General features: G+C 40.7%; 1 protein-coding gene across 19 annotated transcripts in view; it reads right to left on the bottom strand.

The window, feature by feature from the left end:
• Nucleotides 1-270: 270 nt before the first annotated feature.
• The window catches only part of RC3H1 (ring finger and CCCH-type domains 1), a 69,985-nt gene continuing 45,185 nt past the window's right edge, over nt 271-25,070 (bottom strand). For 7 of the 19 annotated variants that reach the window (XM_080623526.1, XM_080623515.1, XM_080623528.1 and 4 more), the window contains exons 10-20: nt 23,551-23,832; nt 22,992-23,209; nt 21,227-21,603; nt 19,960-20,091; nt 19,227-19,397; nt 18,123-18,333; nt 17,322-17,412; nt 17,072-17,207; nt 11,385-11,555; nt 10,680-10,795; nt 271-9,450 (exon numbers count right to left, since the gene is read on the bottom strand). In XM_080623526.1, the coding sequence (XP_080479652.1) occupies nt 9,297-9,450; nt 10,680-10,795; nt 11,385-11,555; nt 17,072-17,207; nt 17,322-17,412; nt 18,123-18,333; nt 19,227-19,397; nt 19,960-20,091; nt 21,227-21,603; nt 22,992-23,209; nt 23,551-23,832 (2,059 nt within the window). In that variant the 3' untranslated portion in view covers nt 271-9,296. Of the gene's footprint in view, nt 9,451-10,679; nt 10,796-11,384; nt 11,556-17,071; nt 17,239-17,321; nt 17,413-18,122; nt 18,334-19,226; nt 19,398-19,959; nt 20,092-21,226; nt 21,604-22,991; nt 23,210-23,550; nt 23,833-25,070 lie in introns of those variants that run through there. The other 12 variants (XM_080623530.1, XM_080623531.1, XM_080623516.1 and 9 more) reach the window with 8 other exon arrangements.

Here is a 25,070-nt window from a genome sequence, read left to right as displayed (position 1 = left end):
GGCCAGCAAAGCACACACTTCAGACTGCACCCATGGTGCCTGGGCTCAAAATTAAAGTAATAACCATGCCTAAACTCCCAGGGCAGAAGGCTGTGCTTGGCCTGTACTAGGAGAAAGAACGGCTTTTTAGCAAAGCAGCAGCTTACTCTGTATCAGACTATGTTCAGCCAGTCTCAGATTCATAGCCAGCTAATGACTTGTTAAAACCCTCAAAAAGAAGTGAAAGGAGATTAAAACCCACAAAACAGACTGTGGAGCCAACCTTATTCTGACTTTAATGCAAGTTCCAGAACAGGAAACAAGCACAACATTAGAGGCACTCTGCTTGCTCCTTGCTCTGAAGGTGGTTTTATTTTATTGTTTTTTTGTTTTTAAATACATAGTCTTTCTTTAAGCAATTACCAAAACTGATATTTTGAGTATTCTTTCTTGTTCACCTTGGGTGAACACATGAAGAAGCCACTTTGTCTACAGGTAGAGTCAGAAGAGAACAGGTAAGACCACCAAAGAGACACACGTGGTTTCTCTGATATTTGGCATCTCTTGTGCTCCAGCCTGACAGAGAACAAACACACCTTGACCTGTAAGTCTCACACAGTCAGTCTTACTGAGTCTTACACCTCACACAACATTTAGAAGAACACACATTCATCCCAGACAGAAAAAGAAGAGGTATTCCAAAGTGTTCTCCATTAATTTATCATTTAATATAAATGCTGACAGAAAAGCAGGTAAGACCTTGTAGACACTTCCATCTATTTACAAACCAAATAGTGAATCAAGCACCTTTCCACTCTTTGTTGTTGTTGTTGAATCTGCAACTTTAAGGACCCTTAGACACTACGTGGAAGCAAACTGAGCTTAAAGCAGCTTTGTGAGAGAGAAAAACAAGGTAAAGAGGGAAAAAGAAACAGTATTTCAACATATGGCTTTTGCTATATAACCACCATGCACACATACCACTTCCTTGTTCTTTAATACAGAAGTGACACTATTGGCTCTATAGTTCTAAAAAAGAAATAAAGGAGACAAATACTGACTTCCAGATCTCTGGATTCTCTAGTGTTTTGCCTCCTTCAATCCACTCTATCCCACTTCTGCGTAGTATCTAAGACAGCTTTTCTTTCAAGTTTAAAAAGTATACTGTGGGAGTAAAGACACAGGGAGTTGGATATAGTGAACTCTTTCTTCTACTCGTTTTGTTATGTCAGAGCTGTTCCAAAAGGTAGTAAAGCATCTAACCTTCCCAGGAAAGAGGTATCAATGCCTTGTGTACCTCTGAATGTCTCCCCCATGACCAGGCCTGTATGTACAAGACTCAAAAATTCCGCTGAACTTGCAAATATTTCAGTTGATGGAACTCTTCTCATACACTCTGCTTGAACTCTACTCCTATTAAAAATGTTTTGATAGCTACAAACACATTCACAATACCAACCCGGAGTCAGCTATTCCCATAATGGCTCAAGATGATGTTTGTGGTTTTTTTTTTTTTTTTTTTTTTTTTTTTGGTTTTTTTTTTTGGGTGTTTTTTTTTTTGTTTTTTTTGGTTTTTTTTTTTTTTTTAATGGGAAAGAGAGGCAGGAAAGGAAGAAAACAGCTGGAGAAGAAAAGCAAGTAAAGAACCAGTTCAAACAGAAAGAGAGCATACGTGACATTGTTTAGCACTGATTTATGAGAACAGCAGACAGGGAATTTTACTTATCCAGTATCCTAAATAAATTCAAGAAATAGTTCATAACCTGACTCAACAAATCTCATGGTCTCCTTTATTACCTTGGCTATCCTTTTTATTTTTTGTTAAATATACCTCTGCAGGGCACAATCACATACAATCAATACGATTGGAAAATTACATGAGCTCTATCCCAAGCATATATGCATCGATGTTAAAAAGTTATTTAAAAAACCAAACAAACAAACAAAAAAAAATAAACTCCACCCAAAAAGGTGATAATGACTGCAGAATGTCTCGGGGAGACTTGTATGGAACTATCAAGATCAAAGAAAACTAGGCTTACAAAATCCAGGAACAAAACATCACCTATAGAGAAATCCCACAACTGGAAGCAGATGATTTCAAAGAGGGGTGGGATCTGCCGTATAGAGTATCCCATGACTCTTCCACCCTCCTCACACACATCTTGCCTCAACTCCTCCTCCCCATAGCAACAAGTACAATGGGGAAACAGCTCAACGCTATGCTACCAGTTATAGAAAACAGGGAAAAATAACCAAGCTACAGCACAGTTGCTAAGCTGATTTTAAGAAAAGCTCTTCACATAGAGGCTGCTTACACAGCAAGCAGAGGCCAAATGGGTAATGAGAACTCCTCAATTTTAGAGAAAAATGGTAGTAATATGATGTGCTAGATTTGCCCACGTAAGAGCAGCTTCCCTTAAGAGAGGCTGCAAATTAAAGGTATCAACTGTAAACTGTGCAGCAGCTGTGACGTGAACTGGGTTTCTTCTCTCTGACTCAGGTGGCTTCATACATATACAAAACGCTGCCATCAAGTTTCTTTTCAAAAAGCTTGAAATAAAGAGGTAAGTGCCCACATCCAGTTGTGGGATCCATCCAATACACAATCTGGTTTGGATGCCAAAGACTTGTGAGTACTGTCTGCAACAGAACTATTAATAAAACTTTTTAACATCACAATGAAGCAAGTAATTACTGAAATACTAAACACTCCACAAGATCTTTTTTGCTTACAGATATATTTTCCCCATATACATGTTATATGTAATTCCATAATTTCTAATACTTTTTACTTTCAGAGACACTGTACCACCTGTTGCTTCCATCTTTCCCAAGACTGTATCTTTCAGATTGAAGTTGTTAATTGTGTTTGCCTAAGAATTTCAGATCTTAGAATCAGTTGTTTTCTGGAATATGAAAACATCCAACGTGTGGATGGCACACCAAAGGCACCTGCCTTGCTGGATGAAGCTAGGCACCTAAACATTCCCTAAAATCATAATTAACTGACTGGAATTGCAAAGATTGCCAGGGAAAGATCAGTTAATTGTTTAGGTTACTAAGCTATTGGCATTCAATTTCATTATGGTCATATACTTTAAGCTTTAAATGACTGGGATGTTCCTGACAGACAAATCCATGTTCCTACATGTTTTATTTATTGGGAAATTTCAGAAAAAAACTGCACCTTCTTTGCTTACCATAGCGTTCAAGGAGTTTCCATGGTATGGTATTACACTTGGCATTAGAAAATGAAGTATAGAAAAAAATCAGTTTAGGTTTGTTCTCCTTTCCCTCTAATTAAGGCTCTACCTGCATCACAAGAAGTGCCTCAAAGGCTGTGACAACACTAAGCAGTTACATTCTTCTTCCTACACAATAAAGACCACATGTTAATTGTATGAAGGACACTGTGTTATGATAATGTTCCCCAAAGTCACTTACTTGTATAAGTAACTTGAACTAACTTAGTCGAGCCTCTTTCACCTCCTGACATTTCCACAGAAAATAATGAAGTTGGTAACAGTCGAGCATGGAAAAAGAGAATCCCAAATAAAGTTTTTGGCATTTCAGATTATACCCGATCTGAGAACAAGCTAATTTGTGCTATGTAAACTGTATGCTGGTATACCACAAGTAACCACCCCCCAACTTTAGCACTAAGGCTATACCTAGAAAGTGGCTCAGAAGATCTGCTTCACTTTCCTCATAAATTCAGAGTTTACATTTAACTCAAGAAAGGCAGATGTTTTCCAGTCTGCGTCTAAATTACCTTTTAGACAACTCAAGAATTTGGTTTTTCTTTTTTTCTCCCCCATCCAGGGGAACTGACTTACTGTGATACAAAAAACTGAACTGCTAAAACTAACTTTTTTGGGTGTTTTTATATCAGTGCTATCAACATTATAAGGTGGGAACAGAAGTGTGTATTTTGGAAAAGTGAATAATAACAAAATTCAAATATGAAGCTAACATCATGCCCCAGCCTTGGTCTGTGTTCCTTCTAACTATTCTAGAACTATAAAAACTTCTTCATATGCACGCAGACAAACACAGAACTTGCACACTGCTTATATGGGTTCTTTTCCCCCATTTTAGAACAGAAGATGAGTTGGCACTCCTGCTGTTGAGCCTCCTGACAACAGCACTGAGTTTCTTGGACCACAGGTAATTAATCAAAGATATTTTATATTGGGGTTCTTCACACAACTATCTTGTAAGTCTGCTTCATTATAGTCCAGATTTTTAAATGGAAATGGCAATGGACATGAAGGTTTACGCTTCTCTGACTTACAGATTTCTCTCCAAACCTAAAGAGTAACAGTCTGCAAGAGTTCAAGTTAGATCAAGAAAGGGAAGTGCAAGCAGCTTTCTTGTATTATCAATGAAAAGCCTTACTCCTACCACCTTCTAGTATAGAATTTGCCCCACCTAACTCAATTTCTGCTGTCAAGAGACAATATCATCATACAAGTTTGCTTCTTCCGCATCTAATTTAATGTAATGCTACAATTTGACAAGTCTTTTCAGTTCCAATGGGCTTAAAAGTCAGTCACATTTGCAACACAGATTTATCTTTTACTGTAACTGAAGAAATTTTAAATCAGCATTCAATTTAGATATAAACACTTAAAGACAAGGCTTCTTTGATTACATAAGATTTCTACATTCCTTCTCCCTCTCTAAATGAGCCATTCCGTCAGCTGGGAGAATGCAAGAGAGACTGAAAACATGTCAGAATACCCCATATACATCTCAGTACATTGCAAATTTTACGACTAAACAGAATGATTTTCCACAATTTAATGCATGGATAAGGCTTGACAATCACTATCTTTTGTAAATTGTTATTAGGATAATACAGTCAACTCACAAACTCCTTACAAAGATTTGACAATCAAAATGGCTACACCAGGGAAAAAAAAAAAAAGTGTAAAGCACAAGTCTTTGGCTCTCCTTTAAAGAAAAACAGCAGTTTACCATGTTTATACAGACTCCCCCGTTTGCCTACCAGTAGGGGCAATATCACATTTGTGCATCACTGAGTAATAACACCATTAGAAAAGGCAACTTCACAGAAGTTATTGGCTAAGCGAATTCATTTGAATGCTCTGTTTTGAGGCAGCAAGCTGTCACTATTACACAACCAGGGAGGGTGAATGGGCAAGCCACAGAAGGAAAGGAAGGAGCATATGGACTAAAGGGAGAGAACAAGGCTCAGAAAAAACTAGACAGAGAAGTCCTTGAGAACAAAGCGGTAACAGTGCTGCAAGTTTGAAAGGTGGGTGACCTATCTTAATAAAAAGAAAGTCCTACTCTGAAATGGGACAGGATACCACAGTATACAAGAGGAGCAGAATAAAAAGCGCAAGTTTCTCCTTATAAGAGAACTAGGTCGTAGGAAATGAACAGATGTTGACAAAAAAAGGAAAACAACACTACACAATAAACAATTTCTACACCATCTGAATCACTGACATACTATAGCTGAACCTAACACTTGAAGCTTCCTATTCTGGGGGGTTTGCCCATGCTGAGGCTGAAACCCAGGTATCAATGAGGGTTCAAAGCTGTCTACTTGCCAGGGAAAATGTAACCTACCTACCAAATGATGCAGTAGTGCCCCAATACCATTATAATACTGTTTCTTCTTGCCCACGTAGAAGGAACTAAACCACTTTTCTAAATGAGACCAATTTTACTGAGGTGGACAACTAGGACAATGGCTATAGACATGCATGCAGCAGGATACAGTTACTGCAGAAATTCTCATTCTCATTTACTGTCACCATCAATGCTTCCATTATGCATAGAGCTATCTGTTCCCCCAATTCTATTAGCATGCTTTTCCACAAGGGGCACATTTTAGAGAGAGCTTCCTGAAAAGACTTAAAAGCATACACTGCATTTTGCTGTTTGACTTGTTTAATCAATTAAATTTCTGCAAAAAAGCAGAAAATGGCTAAGAGGAGGATGGGAAAAAACAAAGCCAAAAATCAATACTGTCAAGTATTAAACAAACTTTAACAACCCGAACTATAATACTGGGCAAACAGGGCATTCACCTGGATGCACTGATCACAAGGACACTGTGCACAAAGTACAGAATGGAGAGCTGGATAAAGGAAAAAAAAACAACGGTAAGATCTCCCTTCTAATCCACAGGTTTTAGAAGCATTCACCCTATGTAGGCCAGCAATCTGAATAGCTCTTACTGCATAAATCCTCTCAGGAGCAGAAGTGGAAAAAAAAATTAATCCCTAACCTGGCAAGGAAACTAACTGGCACAAGTAATAAAAAGCGAGAAGTTTTTTGCGCCCGCAGATTTTCTTTCTAGTGTTGAAGATGAATTTGTAGATTCAAACATATAACCGTCTTCAAAAATTCATTTTACATCAAAAATTACTGCAGTCAAAAATGTACATTCTGGGCTTATCCTCCTAGATTAGAATACTGCACTAATTATCTCAGCTAAAATGAGCTCCCTGTGTTAATAAAGACACATCAGGAAGAAAAGACTAATTAAAAATGAAAAGACTGACCTGATGGTGGTACTCCACACTAAAGGATGGGAGAACAGAGCATGGGTGCCTGTGTCAGTTGACTCGTGAGCAGGCTGCCAGGGGAACATGTTAATCATCACCACGGCCAGAGCAGAGAAAGGAGGAACAGATCTGATGGGCTTAAAACTGCATCATCCTAGTTCTGCTCAGCTCAAAGGGGAGCAGCTGCAATGCCTGGCCTCAAGTAGGAGACACGGATGGATGGGGACAAGGTGTAGATGAAGCTATTCTAGTGCAAAGATAATTTGTTGCCAAAAGCTCAGAGGGGTTAGAAGAAAGGAGGAAAAAAAAAAAGCTTCAAAACTATTTGGCAATCAAGAGGCCAAGGTTCAACTGAGAGTGAGATAAACCCGTGTGAAGACATATGGGAAGTGTGGGTGTGTGCGCTGAAAAATGGTTTTATTTTCATTCAGTGCTTCTACCTCCCAGACATTTGATCACAACAGCTGCGCTCATGCGAAAAAATTCTTAAAACATACCCAATATATATACAGATATAACTATGTATATCTGTATATATATATTTACATATAAATTTTTATTTAAATAAAAAAGAAAGCTCGAATCCCAAGCCAATATGTGTATCAAATCCTTGACCAGCCAGGTCTGTAGGGCATAATCAAATTCAATGTGAAATAGTATATAAACGCGGTGCCTTGACTGGGCAAATTAAATAATTGCTACTCAAAAGAGTCTTCTGTTTGGACTCTCCTACTGGTAGGCAATAGTGGGACTGTATCCCCTCCCACCCCCCATTTTGTTTTATTTAACAGTATGATGAATGCAAAGCTTAGCCCAAGGTTGCTATGACCTCAGGAGGAGCTAAGGTTAAGGACAAAAACCTAAAAACCAAGAAAATTTACTAACTTGCTTTACCCAACCAAAGCAATGCAGTTATTTATTACATAACCAGTGCTTTCCGATGTAGTAGTCTAACCCAGAAAGAAAAAACGAGAACAGGCCAAGAAGGTACAGAGGGAGCAGCACTTAAATCATCCTCCATGGGATTCTTTGAGTACAGGGTCCCATTGCAGTGCATGTTGAAAGATTCAAAAAATGTGCAGCAAAAACAAAATCTCTTGATCTCTTTAACTTTTAAAGAAAACATCTACAAAGGCTTACTGTTTCTCCAACTTAAACTTACAAAGCTTCATCTTGGAGGTAGCACACTAGATCTATCATGCAAAGTTCATTTTTCACAACTTCTGACAGGATCTGCAGTGCGCCTTAAGTGGTCATTTTGATGCAGTTTTTCCCCTATGAAAGGGTAATCTAGGAAGGATTCAGTGCAGCAGTGGCAGACAAGATGCAGGTTGATTCACAGGTGTAAAATTCCAATACACATAGAATTTTTAAGTTTTAAAAAAAATCCCCCGCTGTTCTATCTGAAGATTGATTTGTGCTCATCACTGATGGCAATGATGTTGATCTCCTTCAGTAAAAGGCCCTCACAACAGCATTACAATTAAATAACTGATATATCACTGAACAAAAGGAAAAGAAAAATCAGGTTATAGAGAAAATATTTTTAATAATAAAATAGCAATAAAGAAAAAACAAAGGCAAGAATTCCTGAGAAGGAGGCATACATGGAAGATGGGTTTCAAAAGGCAGAGGTCACTAAGTCCTTCTGCATCAACTTAATAATATGGTGAGCTTGTTTTAAAGGCATAGTGAGAAAGGAGGTGTGTGGGATTTGGAATCCAAACCCAAACAGAACAGCAAACACTGGACCAAATAACAAGTTCACCAGCTCATCAGCAGTAACATCCTTCCAACAACTGTATAACCCTATGTGCTCTCTACTTCCTCTTCCTGAGATTCTGCCCTGGTCACAGCTGCACAACCTCCATTGTTGTGAAGACTTTAGTTAGAGAGATTTTAGGTAGAGAGGCTTTAGTTAAGTCTCTCTACCACAAGCCCCAGCCAGCCAGCTTCAGAAGTAACCATGCTGTAGAGTACACTGGTCTGCATTCTGCTGACCTCTTTAGTCCCAACAAAACAGAAGGCAAGCAACCTTCAAATAAAATGTTAGACACTTATTTCGTTATCCTGTTTTATTACACAAGCTGCGCTGGGACACAAAGTAAGGACCACACCTGTCGCACTGCAAAGATTCTGTTGCTTATAGTTTAAACCTATGTAATTTAAGCAAGAGTCTCGCATAAGCTTGTGTTCAGTTCCTACCCACAATAGGAAGAACTGTTTTAAAAATGATGCTTGCTGCACATCTTTTGAAACTGCTATTCACAGCTACTCTCCAACCCTTATTCCTTGTTTACCCTTAAACCACACAAGAAAGTAGCCAGGGTGTTTTAGTTGTTGAGAAATTAAAGGTGATAAGGAATTATGCACTGGGTATGTAATAATACCAAAATAAAAGAAAAAACCTACTTCATTAAGATCATACAATTAATCAAACAGAGTATATATATAATATCTTTTTTTTTTTAAGCCCTGGGATTCAAGGCGTCCAAAGTTATTAAAATAAAGTTCATTCACAGAACAAAAACAAATTTAATTTGAATTGCTTGCAGATACTGCTAATTTTCATTTTTTTAATTAAAAAATGCGTTAATGTGAACTATGTGCAGGATTTGTTTCTAATAGTTGTGTTTGTGCACATTGCCTCTGGACCTGCTGCTCTGCTACTGCTGTTGCTCCTGGGTTTCTCCAATCACCCCTATAAAAAATGTGACTGAAGCTATGAACACCCCAGCAAAAGAAACTCTGAGGTATGCTGGCCTCACTTCATGGAGCAGATGTGGATGCAACTCCCGCTCTCTGGGAGTCATGGTTGTCTCCTCCTCCCTCTGGGTCCTCCGACAGGCTGAGAGATGCTGTCTTGCTTGACAGGAGACCAATGTTCTCTTGTGTCAAAGCTGACCCATTTGGAACATCACTGCTGAAAGAAAGTTCAGGAGAAAGGGGGAGGGAAGGAAGCAATTAATAACATTTTTCATTTCTTTCAAGTAAAAGGACTCAAATTATTTGCTGCTGCAGCATCCATATGAACAGTTGTGAACATACGTAAACATGTGAAGACTTGCTCTCTATAACGAACAGGTTGTCTGGGATGCTGCAGATACCAGAAAAGGAAGAACTAAGATAAGACTAATTTAAAAAACAAACAAGACAACGTATTTTCAGGGTTCTAGATGATTTACATTTTTCAAATATTTCAGGATATGCCAGAAAGTGCACATTATCAATCCATACAATGCACGCATTCCAGAATATTTAATTTAGGTGGATTTTATTTAATTCAGCTGGATTTTTTTTTAATTAAAAAAAAAAAGTTGTTTCAATGTTTTTACTTTCAGAGTTTCATATGGGAAAATTAGTTTATGCTCCAGAGGCCTCAATCTAATGGTGAAGCACAGACCTCAAGAACTGGTTACAAAAAGAAAGTGCAGACTTCATAAGCAATTGAGAGGTTTAAGTTTTCTAAATGCACTTTCTGAACAACTATCCAGATTCCAAATTGCTCAGGTGAAGTTATGTAAACTCAGAGAAACATCTGAGCTTTTCTCTTCGAAGTATTAGTTTGAATACACACAGATGTTTGCAGCCATCTGAAAATGTTTGTTGTATAGATATCCAACATTACCAGCCAACATCTTATTTGGACTAACAAATGTGAACTGAAATCAATCCCAGTACCTATACAGCTAAAGATTACTGCCTGCAAATAAAAGTGAACTCTGTTTCAAAAGTTACATGCCTTCCTAGACAACATCCAATTCACAAACTGTAGAAAAATGGAATAACTTCCCTTTCATTTCCAACATTTCTCTGAAACTAAACCAGCAGATAAAATTTCTTTTACGGCTGTTTACTTCCTGCTCCTTCCTATAAACCATTCAATATTGACTACATGGACTTCTGGTCTTACCAATGCTGCAATACTTCTGCTGAATTGTCATTAGTCTCTTTCCACTCCCCTACTCATCAGCTGAAACAGCCCTTAGTTCATGCTTACACTGTAAAAAAATTGATTTGTATAATCTTTTCCTAGTAGATGCTTCCACGTCAGAGCTGGTGTGAGACAGGGGATGTTATTCATATACCAGACGGTGACGCTGATTAAGTCCTTCTTCTGATACACAAAGGAAAGTTGAAGACTCGCATTACCTGAATGTCAGTGCAAGGTCCTCAGCTGGAACCTTGCTTTGCGGTTCCAATTGTCCATTTTCTGTCTGTTTAGTGGTGCCCAGTTTGTTTTTTATATCCAGTGAGGACTGGCTTTCCTTTAAAAAAAAGAAAGAAGAAAAATTCTTTAACATTATGTTAAAAGAATTTGAGACTTCATTCTTTAGGACCTATAGTGAAGACCTGTAAATTGAAGTCACACAACATAACTCACAAAAAGCCTTGAGGCAAGAAACAGACTCAGTAAGATAATGCTCTTCTCAGGACACAGTATTTTCCAAGAGGAAAGGATGATCCTATAGCAACAAGCAAAGACCACAGACTGTAACAGCACACAGACTTCTGAACACTAGTCTGCACCTGTAGAAGTTTTCTATGTTAAAACAGTCTAACTCACGGCACAGTGACCTTGGAGACAACTCACAGTTTTTAACAAATTCATTGCTATGCTTACTTTTAAAATATTCTGCTGTTATTTTGTTGCCATTTGAAGAGGCTAGATTTAAAATTCCTCGTAAAGAATCACCAAATAACTTCTCAGGAGGTTCTGAAGAATGAAGAGGTGAAGAAGGAGGTGGATGGCTCCAGCTGTGGTCATCCAGCAGAGAGCCTTTTCACCACGGTGAAAGGGCTGCAGTCAGGTACATGTCTCTCTACTTCTTTGCCTCCCACCCCCATGGCACTCACCATGCTCAGCTCACGGGTTCTCTTCCCAATTTCCCTTTCCACCTGGTGTAGCTCCAAGCTCAGCTGTTCACTTGAGATCATCCCAGGCCACTTGGGAGGTGGCGGTGGGGGCTGTGGTTGGCCTGCCAGGGTAGTCGTCTCCCTCTGCAACAGCAGCCTGTTACTAACAGCCTAAATGCATAAAGCCAAGCACATACACAACTGAGCACACAACACACCAAGCACAGGAAGAGCTCTAGGCCGTAACTCTAGATTATTGCTTATTTGCAAAACCAAGGCCTTCTTTTGCCATACTTAACAAGGTCCCACTTGAAATAGCTTCTAACACAAATTTAAACATTTTTTACACGCAGACAAGTCTTTTCACTTTCAAATGAGCAGCATTAAATACCTTCTAGTATTATAAATTTCCACGAATTTTTCCCATACACAGACCCCTTCTCAAAATTAGGATTAAGCACAAATAAAAGCACTACTCTCATGAGCTATTTGTTGAGCAAAATATAACAGCAAATAAATAAATCTGCTGTTTTAATTTGCAATAGCAGATCTTAAATTCTACGGTAGAGCCAGAATTATATTACCAGATAATATAAAAAATCTTGAGAGATGTGGATATTGAATACATAGCTCTCTACTGACTCAGATGAGGAAGGACAGGAAGACAGGGGGCAGGTACAGTCATCCAGAAGTTGCAAGTTACTAGCAGCCAAATATAAGCAGTAGTCATGTTGGCCACTCCAAAAATCTGCCAATCCCTGGAAATCAATTCTGTAAGCGTGCAGTTTGCATTTAAATATACTATCTATTACCCTGCACAACCAAACATCTGACTGGTCTTCAAGTAGAAATGCTCATTCATTTGAGAAACAAACAAAATAATCTAGTTCTTCATGTTCTGATCGAATGATTGATCGAACCACTCAGTGATTGCTACAACCTTGGAACAGGTGAATCAATAAAGGTGGTGAGGCACTGGAAAGGGTTGCTCAGGGAAGCTGTGAATGCTCCATCCCTGGCGGTGTCCAAGGCCAGGCTGGACAGAGACTTGGGTGACGTGGTTTAGTGTGAGGTGTCTCTGCCCATGGCAAGGGGGTTGGAACTAGATAATCTTAAGGTCCTTTCCAACACTACCTATTCTATAATTCTATGATTCTAAGCCTCCTGGATTTCAAGTATCTGCTTGCAGCTTTGAACAGAAGAGAAACAGAAAGCTGTTGTCACTCAGAATAACTGAACAGTTCTGACAAATTCAAATTCAAATTATGATAAAATCAAACCTCAAAACTCAACTACGTAGGATTTAACACAGACACAATTGCAGTAATAATGAGCAGGAGAGGCAGGCTGCCTCTGACAAGAAAGAAAGAAAGGTCATTGTTGTAGGCGATTCCCTTCTGAGAGGAACAGAGGGCCCGATATGCAGAGTTGACCCTCATCATAAGGAAGTGTGTAGTCTGCCTGGAGCCCGGATCAGGGATATCACCAGGGCGCTCCCCAGCCTGGTGCACCCGACAGACTACTACCCGCTGCTGGTCTTCCAGACAGGTGGGGGGGAAGCTGCTTCCCGTAGTCTGAGGGGAATGAAGAAAGACTACAGGGCCTTGGGGCGGATGGTGAAAGAGTCTGGGGCTCAAGTGATCTTCTCCTCACTCCTTCCATCTTCCGGTGATGATGTGGGACTGAATGGGAAAATTCAGTCCATAAACAATTGGCTACGAGACTGGTGCTTTAGGCAGGGCTTTGGGTTCTTTGATAACAGCTGGTTTTATAAGGCTCCAGTCCGGATGATGGCACGTGGGAAAGGTTTAACTCACAGAGGCAAAAGGATGCTGGGGCATGAATTAGCAGGGCTCATTTGGAGAGCTTTAAACTAGATTCGAAGGGGGATGGGGTTGTAACTGGGCTTGCCCCAGTGGGGCAGCACTCTAGAATTGATGAAGACTGGGAGGCCTCCTATAATCCTAGGGTGAAATTGGTGAGCTCAGCTCCCTCCTTGAAATGCCTGTACACCAATGCGTGCAGCATGGGAAATAAGCAGGAGGAGTTGGAGACCTGTGTTAAGTCAGGAGATTATGATCTGGTGGCAATTACAGAGACGTGGCGGGACAGCTCACATGACTGGAATATAGTCATGGAGAGCTATGTCCTTTTCAGGAAAGACAGGCCAGCCAGGCGGGGTGGTGGGGTTGCTCTTTATGTGCGAGAGCAGCTACAATGTACTGAGCTCTGTCCAGGGACAGAGGACGAGCGAGTTGAGAGTCTGTGGGTGAGAATTAAGGGGCAGGCTGGCAGGGGCGATACTGTTGTGGGTGTCTGTTACAGGCCACCAGATCAGGGTGAGGAAGTTGACGAGGCCTTCTACAGGCAGCTGAGAGCGGCCTCACAGTCACAGGACATGGTTGTCGTGGGGGATTTTAACTTCCCTGATGTTTGCTGGAAGGACTACACAGCAACCCAGCCACAGTCCAGGAGGTTCCTCCAGTGTATGGATGATAACTTCCTCATCCAAATGGTGGATGAGCCAACCAGGAGAGGAGTGCTGCTGGATCTCATCCTCACTAACAAGGAGGGTCTGGTCGAAGCAGTAAAGGTTGAGGGCTGCCTTGGTTGCAGCGACCACGAGATGGTGGAATTCAGGATCTTGTGTGGAACCAAGAACTTGTAGGACCAGTGGAATAGCAAGTAGAATTGCAACCCTGGACTTTAGCAGGGCAAACTTTGGCCTTTTCAAGCAATTGCTAGGGGAAATCCCATGGGCAAGGCTGCTTGAAGGTAAAGGGGTCCAAGATAGTTGGTTGACATTCAAGAATTGCTTATTCCAAGCTCAAGAGCGGAGCATCCCGACACACAGGAAGTCAAGGAAGAGGGCCAAGAGACCTGCGTGGCTAAATAAGGAACTGCTGGGTATGCTCAAGGGGAAGAGCAGAGTTTATAGGTCATGGAAGGAGGGGCTGGCCACTCAGGAGGAATATAAGGCTGCTGCTAGAGGATGTAGGAAGGCAGCTAGGATGGCTAAGGCCTCCTTAGAATTAAATCTGGCGAGAGGGGTCAAGGACAACAGAAAGAGCTTTTTCAAATACATAGCTGATAAAACTAACACCAGAGGCAAGGTTGGCCCACTGGTGAACGGGATGGGTGCCCTGGTGACAGAAGATACAGAGATGGCAGAGTTATTGAATGCCTTCTTTGTCTCAGTCTACTCTGCCGGAGGCAGTCCTGAAGAACCCTGTACTCCTGAGACCTCAGATGAAGTCAGGTCACTGGAGCGGTTTGCCTTAGTCCATGAGGAATGGGTTAGGGACCAGTTGAGCAATCTGGACATCCATAAATCCATGGGTCCAGATGGGATGCACCCGTGGGTGCTGAGGGAACTGGCGGAAGTCATTGCTAGACCACTCTCCATCATCTTTACCAAGTCTTGGGAAACGGGAGAGGTGCCTGAGGACTGGAGGAAAGCAAATGTCACTCCAGTCTTCAAAAAAGGCAAGAAGGAGGACCCGGGTAACTATAGACCGGTCAGCCTCACCTCCATCCCTGGGAAAGTGATGGAACACCTTATCCTTGATGCCATCTTAAGGCATGTCAAGGATAAGAGGGTTATGAGGGGCAGTCAACATGGCTTTACCAAGGGGAAGTCATGCTTGACCAACCTCATAGCCTTTTATGAGGAAATAACACAGTGGATGGATGATGGCAGAGCGGTGGACGTGGTCTACCTTGACTTCAGCAAAGCATTTGACACAGTCTCCCACAGCATCCTCATAGCTAAATTGAGGAAGTGTGGCCTGGATGATCAGGTAGTGAGGTGGACTGCAAACTGGCTGAAGGAGAGAAGCCAGAGAGTTGTAGTCTATGGGGCGGAGTCTAGTTGGAGGCCTGTATCTAGTGGAGTGCCTCAAGGGTCAGTATTGGGACCAGTATTATTTAATATATTCATCAATGATTTAGATGAGGGAATTGAGTGTGCTGTCAGCAAGTTTGCTGATGACACTAAACTGGGAGGAGTGGCTGACACGCCAGAAGGCTGTGCTGCCATCCAGCGGGACCTGGACAGGCTGGAGAGTTGGGCAGGGAGAAACTTGATGAAATATAACAAGGGAAAGTGTAGAGTCCTGCATCTGGGCAGGAACAACCCCAGGTTCCAGTATAGGTTGGGGAACGACCTGTTAGAGAGTAGTGTAGGGGAGACGGACCTGGGGGTCCTAGTGGACGGCAGGATGACCATGAGCCAACACTGTGCCCTTGTGGCCAAGAAGGCCAATGGCATCCTGGGGTGTATTAGAAGGGGGGTGGTCAGCAGGTCGAGAGAGGTTCTCCTTCCTCTCTACTCTGCCCTGGTGAGACCGCATCTGGAATATTGTGTCCAGTTCTGGGCCCCTCAGTTCAAGGACAGGGACCTGCTGGAGAGAGTCCAGCGCAGGGCAACTAAGATGATTAAGGAAGTGGAGCATCTCCCTTATGAGGAAAGGCTGAGGGAGCTGGGTCTCTATAGTTTGGAGAAGAGGAGACTGAGGGGTGACCTTGTTAGTGTATATAAATATATAAAGGGGGAGTGTCACGAGGATGGAGCCAGGCTCTTCTCAGTGGCAAACAATGATAGGACAAGGGGTAATGGGTATAAACTGGAACACAAGAGGTTCCACTTAAACTTGAGAAGAAACTTCTTCTCAGTGAGGGTGACGGAACACTGGAACAGGCTGCCCAGGGAGGTTGTGGAGTCTCCTTCTCTGGAGACATTCAAAACCCGCCTGGACACATTCCTATGTAACCTTATTTAGGTGTTCCTGCTCTGGCAGGGGGATTGGACTAGATGATCTTTTGAGGTCCCTTCCAATCTCTAACATACTGTGATACTGTGATACTTACAACTTTTGCAATTTTCCAACACTCTCTACTATGGCAGACATCCAGGATTTTAGACACTTTCTCCTCTTGTTCCCAAACAAGAGCACATTAACACAAGTTATGTTTGAAGTAACTACAAATGCAGTACTATTTGTAACTGCTGATGTGACTTAAAAAAAAGTGACTACAGCTTTCCTAAAAAAACTCTTTCCTTATGCCTTGACATTTCTACCTTCTGATTTTCACAAAACACAAAGATTTCAACTCATTCTTTTTTAAATGCAGACTGCCACCATCTTTTCTCATGTTACGAGTGACTATATTTCTTCTAAGAGTGGAGATGTAAAACATTATGCTTAATTTCTCAAGCTAAGTATCTATATTTTTTGACTCTTGTGGTTTGTGCTATTTAGGAAGAAACAGGTACAACACAAAGCCAAACATGAAACAAATGAAGGACATTGCTTTGTGCACATCAAAATCAGGCATTTTCAACGGCAGTAAAGCCAAGAAGAACAGGTACCTGCAGCACAGGTTTGCCTCTGAGTATACAGATGAACAGAGAGGGGCAGTAAGTGGAGAGAATGAAAGCAGTAAATGAGTATAAAGAGTTGATTCAAGTATGGTGTTGATTTGCACATGAAGCGCAGGTATGTTTCTGTTGCTGAGCAGAGCGCTTTACACTTGTACCCTAGTCTTGATATGTGGCATCACGGAATTAAGTATTGTTACTGAGTATCATTACAGTCACAGAAAGATCAACTAATGAAAAGCAACTTTTATTAGCTTCATCTCTCTCCATACCACCCCTCACCACTCTTCCAACCATTGGTACCAACCTCTAGTCCTCGCATTTGTGTCTGCTGGCTAATTTGATGGTCTACTTGCTGCAGCTCCATGCGCAGCTGCTGCTCTCTTTCAGCTGAGGGCAACTGTTTCCCATGACCAGCCACATCTGACATGGACAGTCTCTCCCTTTGGGAGACAAGCAAAACCAAGGAGATTTCTAAGAAAAGCTTTATTCAGCAGGCACAGAAAAAAAAAAAAAAAAATTACACAAAGGCAAAGAAAAAAACAAAGCAGTCCTACCTGTCATTGAAACGTCCCTGAGAAGGTATATTTTGATGAGGAGAATATGGAGAGCCTCCCCAGCCACCATGAGTTCCATAAGGACTGTAGTCTGCCAGTGAACAGAAACAAAAACATGGTGTTATTTCTACAAAACTATCCTTTAAGTAGTTCAGCCAGCACACAGAACTGAACAGACATTAGAGAATAATTAGAAAGGCCAGGCCACTAAAAGTGAGGAAGCCTAATGTTTCTTCTTCAATTTGCCTCAAGAGAGAGACCATCTTCTGGAGTAAGACATACAGCCACATTACATGTGATTAGAAAATAGACGTGTAGCAAATAAACTATTCTGACTTTATTTGCTTTGCCTAACAGTGCACAAAGCAATGCCTGCTTTAAGCTTGCAGCAGCAACCACCCATAAAGTAGGAGTGCAGTAGAGTACTTTGTTATGATGGTTTTGCATTTTATCTTTGGGAAAGCAGTAAGTTTCTGGATTCTACTGCAACAGACTTAAAAGAAACCTCATCTCAGCAAGACCAGCAGAACAAAGTAACTTTTTCCAAAAAGCAACAACAAATCACCAACACATACACTAGGTGTGCACAAACCTGCCCTTGCAACAGGAAGCGACAGCTTTTTTCTTCAGGCTTCTCAGTGTAGCCTTACCTAGAATTATTTTTAGTGGCATACGATATATCTCACCTATTTTTCTAAGACAAGAAACAAGCTTACAGGGGCTGTCTTCGACTTGAACTATACTAAGTAGCACTAAAGAAAACAGCAACAGACAGCAAAATTCAAGTGTAGATCATCATACCTGAAATAATAGATTTGGTGGTAGCTCCCTGAACTGCCATGGCTGGGATGGGACCAGAATTCTGATACATGGCTTTGGAAGTACGAGAGATAGCCCCAAATCTCGACACAGTTGGTCGGTCTCCAAATGGAATGAGGTCATCATCACCAGTCTCTGCTGCTCTTCGTTGCATATCTAATCGCTGGTCACGCATGGCTTTACTATCTACGTTCTAGACAAGATATGGAAGAGGCAGTCAAACTTATTCAGAAATGAGAAAAATCACAGTGGTTTTACAAGTTGGTACACCAGTACAGTAAGTCTCAGCTGTATTTTCTATTTCCTTCATCCTTAAACTAGTCTGCCTATTCCACCAGCCTATTTCTAGCTGTAGAATGATGCTTAAACGTTAGCAAGAAACCAAATAGTGGTGGTATTTCAGAATCCTATTTATTTTCTTCTACATTCATGACTCCAATAATGACTTTTTTTTTTTTTCCCCAACACTGGCTTAGCAAAAAAATGCAACAGTACAGAGTAAGATCACAGCCAGAAACCCACAGCTTCAGTGAAGGACGGAATAAACACAGCATAGAGCTAGAAATTGCCCTCAAAAAGAATCAGCTTAGTATTATGTTACAACTAGGCTTCTCAAAAGCTTCATGCAAGTTCGGGTATTCATGTGGTCACAGATCAGACAGTCTTTCAGGTAAAAACTAATAAAACCAGCAGTAATAATTAACTTAAAAGGATTTAATAGCACAAAGTTACAGCATCTCCCTCTGACAGAAAGCAACAGATGAACATGTTTAATTAACGAGCTGCCCGTAGAAAGTAATTTTGGATTTCAAGTAAGCATAAAGAATCATGGCAAAGTACCTCTCGCTATCCATGGCTTTAGAGTGGTAAACCTGCATCTATATCCAGAATTTTAAAACAGCTACGAAGATGTTGGACTGTTTGCACCTTTGAAAATAAAGCACTCTGCACACTTGCAAATGTATTTGACTGCAGTGCAGGTCTTAAATACAAGCACTCCCGTCATCCTGGAAAGCAAATGAAAGAGTCCCTCCAAATCCACAAAAGTATCAACTTTGCTTCTGTATTCCCCCACTCCCTACATACCGCCATTTCCACACTCCTTGCTGTCACAACATCTTTGGGTTTTGCATCTTTGGTTCCAATGTAGGAGCCGATGGTGTCACAGGACCAGGGAGAGTATTGGCTGTAGTCATTTCCTTTGTATTTCCCAGCCACCTTCAGATCTTCATCCAAGTACTGTACAAAAACAAAAATCTGGTTCTGTAAGTGAAGGGAAGAAGCAGTTTCACAGCCACCAGTACTTAGTTCAACAGCAATGAGCTTGAAAAACTACCAGGATTATTTTTTAAGCAGTACATCACCATTTGGAATTGGGCCACAGCAAGCATCAAATGCATGAAATTCTGATCACCTGGCTACACTCCCTGTGCTGACTGTTCACTTGGCCAGTATGAGAGTGATATTTTGACCTTGGTTAAAAAATAAACCTCCATCAAGCTGTTACTTAGCTATAAACATGTCAACAGCAAATGAAGAAGTCCAGTAACTGTGAAAACTACTTCAATTAATAAAGGTTCAAAGCTATTTCTTCTGCTTGCACCAAAAGCAGATAGCTCAGGGTAAGTAGCAGATCACAGAAACAACAGCTAGCTGAGAAAATGGAGAATGTACCATAAGGGCTTCCCACCTAGATTACAAAATCTCCTCCCCCAGCACTGTACTGTTCTAACTTTGTTGTCTTCACCTACCAACACACAAACACCAAAGTATTTTCCAAATACGCTAGAAAGTTATATTTTTGTCAAAATATGCTTACCTCCTCTGAATGAAAAGGATGAGGCAAGGTTGGTGACGGTGCAAAAGGAGGTGGAGAAATCACCTTCCTCTCTTCTAGCTGGGCCATGATCTCTTTCCTTCGCCGATGAAGTTCATCCAGACTGGGATGAGGCTGAAATGAAAAGAGAAATACATTACAAAGCTTGAAATACATTACGAAGTTTGAAGTATTAATGCACAAAACTATTAATTTAAAAAATGTTGTTTATCCAAACAAAACAGGGCAACCAGATACTTCTACCATGAACAGACAGTATCATATACATGTTCCTACACTGGCCATACACCCCAAAGGCAGAGAACGTTATTTTGCCTGGCACTGATTAGATACTCAACTAACCCAGTGTTCCAACTTTAACACTGTCAATCTTTTAACTCACAGGTAGTTCAACATGAATCTGTGTTCCAACTTGGCAAAGTTTCCACTGAAACATGTTCCAGCATGGCAGGTCCCCATTTCAGTCATATGGGGGGAAAGCGATAGAACTCTACAGATCATAACCTATTCACAATTAGTTTACATTAATCATTCATTTTGCAACAGAATCAAACATCCCAAAAAATGTGACAAACTCAAAACTGAAATCTATGAACTATGTAAAAATGCTTCCTGGACTCAGCAATACAATTCAGAGCCTCCAAAATAAATCACAGCTACGTAAATCCAACTGTTCAGGACTTCATTCCAGCTGGTGATTTACCAAGACACTTCTTTTTGTTTATACACTTCTAGGAAGTCTTTAAGTAGAGAGAACTTAGAAGAGCAGAAGTTTCAGTTCCTTTATCACAAGATGCATGTCTGAATATTTATTTAGGCACAGAGGTGGTCCCGTCACAGATGAGCAGTACAAAAATGCACACGTGACCACTTCCACACACTGTATTTAATCTGCACTACAAAGATGGCAGCTTTCTCCAGTCTCATTTTTGCTGGGGAAGTCAGGATCATAGGAGACTTCCAAAGGTAATTACAACGCTTTTCTACTTTGAAAACTAAGTTTGCTACTTACTTAGCACTAAGTACCAACCTGCTCTTTTCCATATTAACATAATTACAATTGTAGAGTTGACTGGTAACTAAACTGCCTTCCAGTTTTTAATCAGCTTGGTCAAATCTACCCCTTCTTAAAGACCAAACTTCTAATTCCTCATAAACCCCACCATCTTACTACAAAAATATTCAAATTCTCAAGTAGTTCCTAGTTTCTCTCTTAAACAACTACGAAATTGTGATATAAACCTCATACCCTGTGGCACGAAGGTCTGATCTGACCTAGATGTGGAGTCACTGGACAATAACCCTCTGTCTGCTGGTATCTGTCTCTTGATTCAGGTATGTAGGAGGGTACAGCTGCTTGTGGAATTTCAATAGGTACAGGGCTTCCTCGGACAATCTCCTCTCGCTGATACGGCTGGACAGGGGGATATACACGACGACTGTCATAGTGAGGTGGGTATATGGGTTGTCCCATAGGAGGATACTGCTGCGGCTGTGTGTACTGCGGGCTCACCACACGATCCTGAAGGTAGGGTGGGTAATGGTCTAAATAAGGTGGACCAGGTTCAGGAACTGATGGAGGAGGTCGGACAAAGCGAGACATGGACTGAGTGGGATAGTAAACTCCTGAAAGAAGGCAAGAGGAAAACAAAAACAAATCCACAAACGAGATAAAGTGATTATCACAACTGACCACAAAACAAGATTGTTTCAAACACTCCAGTCTACAAGTATCATGAAGACAAGGGTATAAATTAATTCACATTTGTTGCTTGGCCACTGTCTAACTGGTATTTCTACTGAAAAATTAACCACAGAAAAGCAAAACATGATACAAAGCTCAACTGACACAGTTCAATTATCTAAATAAGATACCAGCAAGGCATAAAGGTTGCAGTAGCTGAAGAAAAGGTGGTGAGACTGAGTCTATCCCAGTCCTGCTAGCATGCCAAACAAATAACTCACTAGAATGTCTCTGCAGATTGGCATAAATGCTTTTAGCTAGGTAAGACTTAAAAAGTAAATGGAAGTTTAGCCTGTACATCTGCATCCATGCAATTAAAATTCAATTCGTCCCAAAATATCAGAGCCACTACCTGTGTACAGAAACCTGGATTAATTACAATTTAAAGTTACCTAAAGATTTGTTCTACCTCTTGAACAGCAGAAAGAAATTTCACACTGTCAATCACTTCTAAGAACTAAGAAGAAAACTTCTAAGAACACATCCCTTAGCTACATGAAGATTTTAGTAATCTGGGATCTCTTGATAATTAAAAAATAAGCACGAACACGTGCACATCATCATCAACATGGGCATCAAGTTTTATGGACAGCTCAGATCTTAATTTGCACACAAGAATCAAACGTAAGCTTTGCCTCCCCCTTCAAAATACTCTGCAACCTTCCGAAAAATTGTGGTGTTCCCCTGCCCCCCTTCCTTTCTAGGGCTTTTTCTTTTTTCCACTTCTTTCAGTCTTTCATTCCTTACTTTTCCTTCACATTAACTTCACTTTATGTAATTTCTCTCTCCAATCTTATGCTGTGTAAGGGTGTGCAACACCCTTCTCTAATTTCACTTATCTCTACCTATCACATGCATAGACAGACACTTCTGAAATACTCACACCCTTTTCATTAAGGATGTAAGTACTTTTACTTCTCAAGCATAACCCCCTCTGCTGGTTAAACTCAATTTCCATTTTCCCTGAGTCAAACTGAACTAAAATTTACCATATTAGAATCCTGATCCAGCCTAGTTAGGAAGAACTGAAAGAAAAGAAGGGGTTGCTACACCGGATGGGTATAAACCTCCATTTTCAACTGCATGGACATCCTCAGTCAACACATAAAAAGCTGCTGATTTCCATTTTATTATGTCATCACCACATTTGTGCCTACAATCCACATAACAGGTAAGACTCCAACTTGAAGGCTTAAAAACACAAGAGAGTGGGAAGAAAGAGTAAAATCAGTATGAAGATGAAAGATAGAGAGCTTGGTCTTAAACTTACCTTGTTGGTAGGGTGCTGGGTCAAAGGGTGGGGCAGTTCCTCTAGGATCTTGATAAAACATATCTGCTTGCTGAGTATTATACAACTGAGACCCTCGTGGTACCATTTGCAACTGCTTGGTGACTGACACTGAAGGCAGATCTGTTGGTGCCCGAGAAGGCACAGGATGAGGGTTCACTGGTAAGGCAGAAATAGAGTTCTTGGGAACAGATTCCAGCCTAAAAAGTACAAAGATGGCACTGCTTATTAGGCCTGATATAACACACTGTACTATAAGCCAGTCTATCCTCCACCTGCTGAAGGCTAACATCACCTTCTCCAATTACAATATAAGCAAACAGTGAAGTGAAACAGTTTTGTTTTAGCTTTAATTTCCTACTCTACTTTTTAATCACTTAAAAGCAAACAAACAAAACCAACAAAAGCCCAAAACAAAACAAAAAAATCACCACAAGACCAACATAAAAATCTTGTTCTGTTTCTTTTCTAGAAAATGGGTTTGTTTCTACCGCATATTTACACACATGACACTTCAAACAACAGTTAGAAAGACTCGTACAAGTCAGGAGGGGATCCAGGGGCACTGCTACTCAGATGGTCCATCTTCCCTGGCTTCAGAGCTGTTTCATAACTGGAGTCAGTCCCTCGAGAAATAAGTTGCGTCACTGTGCTGCCTGTTGACACAATTCCATTTGGCAGAGCAGAAGTTTTCCTATTGGGCAAGTCCACTCCCCCTTCCTCTGAGAGGATAGCTCCTGAAGGCAGGCCCACCTCATTTAGCTGGCCCAAGGAGGCACTCAGGGGTCTTCTGGGAACCAAACGCTTGTTCATTTTACGGAATCTTCAGAGAAAAGAAGCCACATATCAAAAATTGAAACAAAAGAATAGAGAGATCCATTTAAAAAATTTTTTTTCAAACAGAGATGCTTCCAAAAGCTTCAAGTTTTAATTCAAGTTTTCTACGGCCTTGTAAGAGTATCTGTTAGACTACAACTTCACTGCTACTTGAACTGTTACTAGCAGTTTCAATCAGAACAAGGATGGATTTTTAATGACAAGTACACCAAGAATTCACAGACACTTCACACAGCAAGGTTAAAATCTTACATCCTGTGCATATACGCATTTCAATTGTACAGAAGAAAAACCCAAACATCACATAAATTACTACCTACAGTAACAGAAGCTTCAGAATAAGGATCACAAAACTATTCAAGTTCATTTTATTCATATATGAAATCAAAAGCAGAAAATTCAAGCGACAGAAGATGAAGATTCCCTTTTGCACCATTTGCCCAACAATAAGCCAAGTCAAGTGTTTATTGCCACGTGGTATCTTTTAAAGCACAATTTTTAAAATTTATGTTACTTTACCAATAAACAGCTTATACCGTTTGCTTCATTTGGTAAGCAATTGCAGATATAAACACTTCTATGAACACGCTGTAATTACAAAAATCTAACTGCTTCTCATGAAAGGCTGAACAAACATTCCACAAAATCAGCAGACTGACAGTACTGGAGCAACAAAGAGAGCAAATTCCAGAGTTGAATGTCCTCCACTAAACATCCTGCCATTAGTTTAGGTATCAGAACATAAGTGGCAGGGCATATTTGGACACCTGAGTGCTCCTGCTGTTTATATTACATAGTAAGATGCTGTTTCTTTCACAGGGTTGAAGACGGCACTTCCATTTCTAGCAAAGTGAGCTGGTAACACAGACTAGGAAGGTACATATTACTGTAGAAAAAAGGGGGCAGTTATACTCTATTACTCAATTTTCAGATAATGTTTGTGTTTGCCCACATGTATAGCATTAACAGCAATGCAACAGAGGCAAAAATTTTTTTGGTTTTGTGTGTTTCTGTTGTGGTTATTTTGGTTTTTAGATGTGACTGAGTATGGAGTCAAAGTATAATCTTGCTACATACATTTGAGCTGTTTGTCTTACTAGTTCATTGATTATCTTCTAGCCACCTTCCTAACTTTCCCAGTCTCCTGGTTGAATTAATCTTTACCCACATAATCAAACTATAAGTTTAAGCTACAAAGTGTTGACAGTGGACATAATTCAGAAT

This window comes from Psittacula echo (genome assembly GCF_963264785.1).
Source record: "Psittacula echo genome assembly, chromosome: 7".
Classification (NCBI taxonomy): Eukaryota; Metazoa; Chordata; class Aves; order Psittaciformes; family Psittacidae; genus Psittacula; species Psittacula echo.
Note: the sequence above shows the minus strand (reverse complement) of the source record. Positions and strands in the feature narration are given on the sequence as shown.